General features: G+C 41.7%; 1 protein-coding gene across 2 annotated transcripts; it reads right to left on the minus strand.

The window, feature by feature from the left end:
* Positions 1-935: 935 nt before the first annotated feature.
* Positions 936-8,824, minus strand: gtf2a1 (general transcription factor IIA, 1). 2 transcript variants are annotated; one of them, XM_079340704.1, is made up of 10 exons: positions 8,583-8,824; positions 6,852-6,953; positions 6,032-6,260; positions 5,701-5,765; positions 4,540-4,615; positions 4,234-4,358; positions 3,821-3,925; positions 3,320-3,604; positions 3,109-3,198; positions 936-2,622 (listed from the first exon to the last, which is right to left on the minus strand). In XM_079340704.1, exons 1-10 carry the CDS (start codon positions 8,610-8,612, stop codon positions 2,515-2,517), a joined length of 1,215 nt encoding a protein of 404 aa, XP_079196830.1. In that variant the 5' UTR covers positions 8,613-8,824; the 3' UTR covers positions 936-2,514. The 2 variants fall into 2 exon arrangements, with proteins under 2 accessions (XP_079196830.1, XP_079196829.1); XM_079340703.1 differs by having other exon boundaries at positions 4,216-4,358.
* Between the last annotated feature and the right edge of the window lie 525 nt (positions 8,825-9,349).

The following is a 9,349-nucleotide window of genomic DNA, read 5'->3' on the forward strand; positions in this document are numbered from 1 at the left end:
AATTTATTATTTTTTTTAATCAAAAATAAAATACATACATTGCATTTCTGTGATGTCCTCCAAATGTGTTCTAATGAATAACATTAAAAGGTAGGGCAGGTCATTTCCTCCAGATACACTTTAAGATTTTAGTTTAAATTGTCTTTAAGTTCTGACAGAAATTAATTTACTTGTGCTCTGAAAAGAAAATCTGTAGCAGTAAACACTTCGACTAATGTCTGCACTCGGTACAAGTTTTACAAACTAATCATGCCTCCCCGTCTCCCTGCTCGTTCTCAACCTCACGCATGCACAAGCCCACATTCAAAGCACAAGCTGCTTCTGGACCAATGGCAATAGTGCATCTAAGTGAGGGGCGTGGCTTTTGAGGGAGCACAAAATGTTACTTTTAAAATCGGAAAAATAACCAACCCTGCCTTTAAATGTGTATGAACATTACAATTCTTCATGATCTGAAAAGCAGCTAGAACACAACCGCATGTTTAAATGCAGGGAAAGTGAAATAGAAATAGAGTTCAAAAGGCACACAACATTGAATAATTATAGTTTAACCCAACAGAAAACAGTTTCTATAGGTGCTGAATATAATTTAGAGCTACTGAATGCACCCGTCCTTAAAGGGTAGGATTTTTGCTGAGTTAATCTAGCACACATTTCACTTAGTTTATGTTAAAAACAATCCTCTTGGGCAATTTATTTACTTAATGTCATAATTTAAAATTGAATGGGGACAGCGTTAATAAAGAAAATTCAAAACAAAGATTCATACAATTGCTTTAAAGCAGAGTAAAAACCTGAAATGATCATTTGATTCAGGTTACATTAATTATGTAAAGAGATCAGACAGATCACATTCTATATCTGTGTCTATGTGGGGAGTTTGATGATGAACTATTATTGTAGAGATCCAACCATCAACCAAGTCAACACAACAGTCAAAAAACACAGACTTTATTTCAAATTGCTGCAACAGGGGCACTAAAAACAAACTGCAGAGAAACACACGGTGCCCCGAGTTCAACTCACTTGGATAGAAAATATTTTCATTTAAAAGTTATGAATAAAATGAAAGCACAGGAGAACATATGGTGGACGAAATGATTTGGAACTCAGCAGAGTAGCTTTGTCCAGCCAACAGAAGAAAAGGAACACTTATTTGATTATAAGAGCACAGTTTGGTGCGGCTTTTCCAACTTCTCCAAAAAAAAAAAAAAAAAAAAAAAAAAACATGTTAACTTTCAGGTATAAATAAAAAAAAGGGGTGGGGGGGACTTCATCTTTCCCTCCCATCACCACCACAGAAAAATGGAAAAAAAAAAAGGGAAATCTCTAATTTTGAGATTTTGGGGTGTGCAAGTGATTAAACTAAAACATACAAACAAAGCTGTGTCAACACACCTCAGCATACAAACGTGAACAATCACACACACTCACACTCATACAAATAGAGCACGCTGTGGCTATTGATTAACGCAACTGACTGAATTCACAACACATTGATAAACTGACAGTGCAAATCTTCAGACGGCTGCAGAGAACTAAAATAAGAGCGAAGAAGATACACCGAGGACACACTTTCAAACATTTTGTACATTTCTTCAATGAGTTCAGAGTTGGATCTTCCTTTTTTCATTACATTTCGGGAAACTGATGGAATGAAGCTCCAGAGAAGCCGGTGTGGAAATCAATAGTACATTTTTTTTTTAGGGGGATTCAGCGCTCCTTAAAAGATTAAAAAAATGCCTTCAAAACTACTATTAGTAATTTGTTAGGATAAATGTAAAGTTACCTTTGTTGTCTTAACCCTATATGAAACACATTTAAAATAATGTTTAAAACAAGAACATGTCGTTAACTACATAAAACCTTCTGGAGCACCGCTGTCATGAACATGAATCGTGACAGAATTGATGATCCAAGAATGAAAATTGAGAAGCCAAAAGGATGATTCAGGCCCTTCTAAAGGCAGCGATCTCGACTGGTGGCACTACATTTGGACTTACATGTAAACACATGTCAATCCAATCAAGCAACTACAGTGCATCGTGAACGTGTTGCTCATCTACAGGGTTCAAAATGAATGACGTCCGACCTCCTGAAACAGGGCGGGTCAGGTCACCCTGGTCCACTACACCTGTACGATGTGAAACGCTTACTTTCCAAAAGTGAATTCTCAGGAAAAAAAAAAAGGTAAGAGAAGCCTGAAAATCAAAAAAAAAAAGAGATCACAAGAACACTCTGTTCACAGGACTTCCCTCCCCCCACCATAGGTTTCTCATCCTGCAAGGCTAGTGGAGTGTTTTTGATGACACCCATATTTTGACGGTACCTCACAGTCCTTTGGGTTTACCAGAGTTCTCAAAGTCTCAGAAAAAAAAAGATTTCCTGAAACGAGTCCAGTCACAGGATATGGAAGGATATATTGAAGTGTCTGTTGACTGGACCGAAGGGAGTTTTAGAGTTCCTGCTCCTGCTGTCGCTTTTTTCTTTTTCCCCCTCTCTTTTCTTTCTACTTCACCATTCGGCATCACCAATGGCTTTGGAGAAGACATAGTCTCTCCCGTTTAGATTCATAATCCCGTCCTTCAGGTGGAATTTCCATTTGTTCTTACTCCTGTGAATCTGCACAATAAAGAGAGGAAATGAATGGTGTGGGCGTCGGGGACAGATGGACACCGTTTCATCTTACAGTGGACGCACTCTCTAATGTCTTTAACCCATGCATGCAGAGGACTCAGCCAGACGCATGCACTGCCAAATGTTCTTTATAAGCTCTGAATTAGTACCACATGGGCTTAAACTACACATCTCTAAACTAAAACGATTGACTATTTCTAATGCCTGACACTACCGCCGCAGGTGAGGTGTGACGGCTCGCTATAATAACAGCCGTCTTTTCCTCTCCCAGTTTTTCCCAAATGAGTGATATATTTCACTATTTTTTTTTTTTTTTTTAACAACCAAAAAGCAAAGAACAAAATCTGCAGATTGATAAGGTCCAATATTTTCCAAAGGGAGGGCTCATAGTAGCTCTAATGCAGAAGCTGTTAGCAGCTTCAGTTGGTCGGATGTGGCTGGGAAGTTTTCGCTCAAATAAGATCTTCTTACCTTGTCATACTGGCACACCACTACGTTCTCTGTATCAAACAGCTCCTGGTCCTCCTCGTCACTGACATCATCCCCGCTGTTCAGTGGCTCCTGGTGGTGAGAGCAAACCAACAAGTTTCGTTTCTCTGAATCGTCACTGTCCAGAACACTCGTCCTCTAAAAAGGGTAATTCATCATTTTAAGGTCACGTTTTGTTTCATCCCTCGCATACCTCTTCAACCTGCCCGTCCTCTCCCCCATCCTTGTCCTTCTCCTCATCGTCGTCCTCGTCGTACTCCTCTTCCTCATCCTCGTCCTCTTCCGAGGAGGTGTCTCCGGCGCCGTCCACCTGCAGCATCATGGGAGGCTGCTGATTCTGAGGCTGTTGAGCCTGAGCTTGCTGCTGGGCCTGGGGCTGAGCTTGGGCCTGCGGTGCAGCTGCACCCTGGGCCTGCTGAAGCTGCTGCACTAAAGCTGCCTGACCGGGCTGCTGCGCCATACCTGCTGCCTGCATCACCTGGACGAGGAGAGAAAAAAACGCATTCGCCTCAGTAGATCGTTGATACAAACATAACTGGAATGTAATCAGAAAGTCTTTTAGAACAAAGTAGACTACGATGTCTTTCAATACTCGAACTATATGCAGCAACAAAACAACCATAACAGCAAATACTGACAAGTGCACAGCAAACTTCTTGAGAGGAGGGTGAAGAAGTGAAGGAGAAGTGCTGACCTGTGCATTGCCTTGGACTTGTTTTCCTGAAGCTAACACTATCTGCTGCGGCTGGATGATGACTCCTGTTTGCTGTGGCAGGCCTCCCTGCAGAGGAGCCAGAACCTGGAGAGAGAGGAAACAGGAAGAGCTGACATTTTACTGAAGGACGCTGGTGTGTTCCCTTTGAGAGAGTGACATCTTTGTTTCTTAACTATTTCATTGCCAAACATTGACGGTTATTGCACAACATATGTTAAGGACCCAAACAGGATGTGAAGGGTTAAATACATAAGCGGTTATAAATTATCCTCTACCAAAGATCCAACATGAAATAGGAAGACAACGTTTGTGGTTGAACCCACATAACATTTGTATTCAAAGGCATTCAGTTCATCGGGTCAGGGTGTTCCTACCTGTGTAATGGGGCGTACCTGCTGTATGACCGGAGCCTGCACGCCGCCAGGCTGCATCTGCTGCTGCAGGAGGATCTGCTGCTGAGGCTGCTGGATGATGTACTGAGCCCCATTGGGAGCACGCACCACCTGCAGAATCTGACCTGAGAGACCAACAAACAGAGGAGGCATGAGAGCTGAGAAAGGACGCTCAGCATTTGATTAAAAGGTGTGATGGCAAGTTGAAGCCCTAAACTGGAATTTAAAAAAAAACCCTAATTGTGCATTGTGCCGTAGTGTTTGTCTGTAACATGATGCACGGATAATGTTGCGCGAGTTTTTCACCTTGGCTGGTGATGAGCTGTTGGTATGGGGTGACCCCTGTGGGCAGAGCGAGGGTTGCTGCAGTCGCTGCTGCACTCTAGAGGAGAGAAGGAGAACACACCAGTTGCTGAAACCGAGCAGTGAGGCACTCAAACAGAAAAGAGGAAATCAAAACAAGGTTTTACTGTTCAAGAAGGCGGAAAACAACTAAACACACACACAAAAAAAAGAATCCACACACCAGGCACAACACATGTTTGATTCAGTTTCTTAAGAACATTTCTCGACTGAGATTTGAAGATTTATGAAATACAGCACGTCCTCATCGTGACTTAACTTTCTCTCTTCTGTCCTGATAGAAGTGTTTGCATTTATCCGTTTGCTCACCCAGGCTTGGTGATAAAAGATGAAGCTTAGAAAGGTCTTTAAGAATGAACAAAATAAAACTTGCAACAATGCAGACGAAAGCCTGCACATTTACAGATTGTTTGTAGAACACGCGTGTCGGTAAAGTAGGGGTGATAAGGAGGCTCTGTTTAAGGGAAATGCAGGAGAAGGGTGTGTGTGTGCGTGCGTGAGAGACACACAGAAGGATGTACTGTATTTTACCCGGCTTGCTCTCTACTGTAATCCAAACCTCTAGACAACTGTCTGAATGTCCTTCCTCTATCTATTCTAGCATTGGATGTCCCTCGGCCACTTCCTCTGTCCATCACTTCAACAGTCATCCTGTTCTGTGAAAAGCCTGGGAAGTCTGCAAACACAAACGGATCCTATTCTTCCTGTTGAGACTCCGCTTTTTGCCGTTTCCCCTCAATACAAATATTTCACCAACCGAGTGAAAGAAAGTCCTGGAAGTTTATCTTACAATGAAAACAATAATAGAGTGGTGGAAATGTAACCTTTCCTCACAGACCAAATGACAGAGATGTGACCAAACAGGAAAACGCTCTGCCCTGAGGAGTGTGTGACCCAAAGGTCCATCTCTTAGTGAAGCCTGTCCTGAATAAAGGTGGGGTCATTTTATATACTGATGTACAGAAAAGTCTGAAGATACATAAACTTCAAGACTAGGAACATCTGGAGTGGGATTTAGACTTGAGGGACACATTTCATTTGATATGAAGCTCACTTGGAAACGATCACGTCCAAACTGTTACTTTCTGTTGATTTGATACTCACCATCCCTGTCGCGCTCATGTGCTGTAGAATCTTTGAATCCTGAACAATGACTTGCTGCTGGGGAGCTGTGGGGAGAAACACGCTCGAGTCAAACCATAAGACAGCTCTAATGAAAACCAGCATCATGAGATGAACATGGGGTTTGATCTAATCCATTTATTGAATCCACTCCGGGCTTTTAATTGTAATCTATAAATAATTAATTCAAACAAACCCCTTTTAATAAAGCCTTTGTTCTTTTACACTTGGAGCTCTTCTGCTGTGTGAGACACATGCACATGTTCGTATTGTGTAGAAGAGACACGTTCTCTGCTCTCAAAGTGTGACGCACCTTGCTGCTGCTGAGGAGGCAGGATGACTTGCTGTGTCTGTGCTGGCTGAGCGACCTGCTGGACCTGTTGGATCTGCTGAACGTGGTGGTGCTGCTGCTGCTGCTGCTGCTGCTGTTGTTGCTGTTGTTGTTGCTGCTGCTGCTGCTGCTGAGCGGCATGCAGGGCAACCTGCTCTTCCGTATGGAAGCCCTCCACTGCCTTCGACTGCAACAGCTTGTTTTCCCATAGCTGAATGTCCCCGGCAGAGGAAAGAACAGAGAGACGACATCAGTCATTGAGTGTGAGTGAAGCAAGGAGTAATCAAAAGTCAGCAGGCACTTTAGAGATATGTCGTAATATTGGTCCTAATCTTTGTCTCCAGTTTGAATGTTTAAAAATTCTGACCCATCCAACTATTGCTGTACTGAGGATAACCTGAAAGTTAAAAAAAACAGCTCCAACTATACAGTGAAGTAGAGCAGCGTTTCTAAAATGGGAGCACTAGAGCCCCTAAGGGTCATTTAGAAAACTGCAGAGGGTACTTCTTATTTTTAATCTCAGTCAAGAATTCAGTCATACATAACTCTTAATACAAGCGGACTATAATAAATACAGGTACACATGTACATAAATGACTATTTAAAATTACTTTATTTACTGCTGTAAAATAATAACAGTCACAGCAAAACAGTCAGTCATCTGAACCTTAATTTTGTATTTTACGTTTTGATTTCGACATTAATTGACAAACAGGAGCTCATGAAAAGACAGGGCCCGAAACACACCTCACATGTCTCTAATAGTGATATTTCTATTGAAGTGATTGTTAGGTACTGTTACCGTTTTCAGTTCCAAAAGCACTTGTTCATCCACTCCTTCATCCAGGAACAGCTCTCGCACCTCGCTGATCACATCCTCGATCACTGACCTATAAAGTTTAGGCTTAAAGGAAGTAAGACAGAGAACACATTTTATTGACTTTTTAGAATTAAAAAAAAAAACAGAAGTAAAAAAACAGAAGTAAAAACACTGGTATTATCAATGTTTAATAATATATCCCTCCTTTTAAATTAAATGTGTAAGAGCTCTAGCAGCATGTAAAACAGGCTGTATCACGAAACATTTAATTTCCCTCTGACATTAGTGTTATATTATAATATCTGGTCAATAGCTTTTGTAATTTGGAGTATCAACTTGTCACTGCTAAATAATCCCTGGGATTTAGTTATAAAGTATTCACGACACTGTGTGGTGTTACACTGATCCATATGAAACAGGTCTGTACGTGTTTGTCTGTCTCGGCTGGGTAAACAGCAGAGACCCTCAGGGTCCCCTGACATATATGGCGCATAACAACAAACAGAAAACGTCTACAAACGTCACAACAGCGGCATTCACAAGCGGAAGATACGATACAATGAACAGCTAAAAGTGACAGACACGCAGGCTCAGGTCGTCATCGCACTGCGCTAACGTTGTCCCCGGTGTCCGCAGCACAGACCTCGGTCTCTCCTTCCTCCCCCTCGGCCTGTCTGCTCCTCCACTATTTAAAGCTCCGTCTGGTGTTTATATGTAGAGCCAGTGACGTAGCGTCGAGTAGCACCTTCCCATCCCGGGCAGTCTATATTAGAGAGCCAATATGGCTGTATAAAACGAGGCAGCAGCGAGGAGGAGGGCCAGAACCGGAGCGAGGGGCGACGTGGAGGCCATTTTACGGAGCGGCAAACTGCGCGCTCGACAGCCCCGTACTTTATGGGGGTTTTTTATGTGCCGGAATGTAAAAGGATATCTCGGTGTTTTATCGAAGAAGTGCTCTGCTTTGAAAGCTACACGTTGTAAATAGTCGGTGGGAAGAGGGGCAGAGTCGACATGATGTGGGGTAAAGTGGTGGTTTGGGACGACGACCTGCCTCCTGGTCGTGGAATGGTGGACAATGATGAGGCGTTTAAACTCAACGTGGACGACTATCGGATCGTTTATTTTTTTTAGTTTTAATAAAAAAAATAAGCACAATTCATTGATGCTAAGGTGCTTGGCGTACATACGTTTGAATTTCAAACTTAAAAAATAAGCGTATCTTTTTTTTAAACTCATTCTGTAATCCAAATGCAACGCTTTGACTTTCAACCAGTCACGGCATGATCACCAAAGACCGAAAAATCCATTTTATAATAAATTCACCCAGAACTTGAAACCAAATTTCAAAAGCCCAAGAAACACTATCATAAAACCAACCAACTGATGTAAGCTAAAACCACGAAAGGAGCCAATTATTAACACCATTAAATGCATTTTTCATCATTCAAAAAGCTCCCTTTGCTTCATTTATCACAAAAACGGCTCTTCTTCGTCCCTTAGCAACCGGACGGTTCTCTCAGAGAACAATCTCGTTTAAAAACTCATGAAAATGGCCGATTGACTGAACTTAAGTGTTTTATTTCAAATGTCAGTGAAGTGATTGTTAAAGCAGATTCGTTGAACTGAAGTAAATAAAAAAACAGCTCTTCGACAGCTTTCATTTATCTTTACCCCATTTTCCCCCGCTGACAATCCTTAGAGATTGATCCTTACCACTGGGTTCGAGTTTGCCGAGCTCGCCATTATACGCGTAGTGTAAAACCACACGGAAATAGGCGAGAAATAGAGCCAAAAATTACGAAAAACGACTTAAAACAACTGGGAACGGTATTCTAAAACAGCCGGCATAACTTTTGTAAATAAAACACAGTTTATACGGTCTTATTTACAATCCCGGGCTGCGACTCCCCAGCCGTCCTTCCTCCGTCGTTGTCCTGCTTTATATACTGAGCGATGGAGCTGCGAGTGCGCGAGACATAGGGCAGGGTCAAACCGGTCGTATCGCGAGACTTCGAGTGGCGTATGATGACTAATCAATTCGCCTGCTACTGGTAAATGTAGTTTAAATGTGGTAAACTGAATGGTAAATAAATGTGAACAGATTGCATTAGCTTCATATTGCTCAGTGATCTTGTTTATTGAATTGGATCAAATGTAAATATTAAGAACTATTTAAATGATTTACCTAATGCTCTAGGAGCCAAGGTTACCACACAGTAGTTGGTCATTGGTCTTTACTAGGGCTTTATGGTTTTTTTTAGAGTAAAATAAACTGTTTTTTTCATTGAAGACAAAAAAGATTAAAACAATTTCAAAAAATAAAACACATTATTAGCACATGTAGCCACTTAAATTATTGTTTTAAACGAGGAAATGGATAGAAAATGTGATGACAGAGCGCAGAAATGGCCGTTTTGATTTTACAAACCCCATACCATTGTAGTGAGTTTCTATTAAGACTGGAGTCTGGCCTTTTAAAC

Source organism: Symphodus melops, assembly GCF_947650265.1.
Source record: "Symphodus melops genome assembly, chromosome: 1".
Lineage (NCBI taxonomy): Eukaryota > Metazoa > Chordata > Actinopteri > Labriformes > Labridae > Symphodus > Symphodus melops.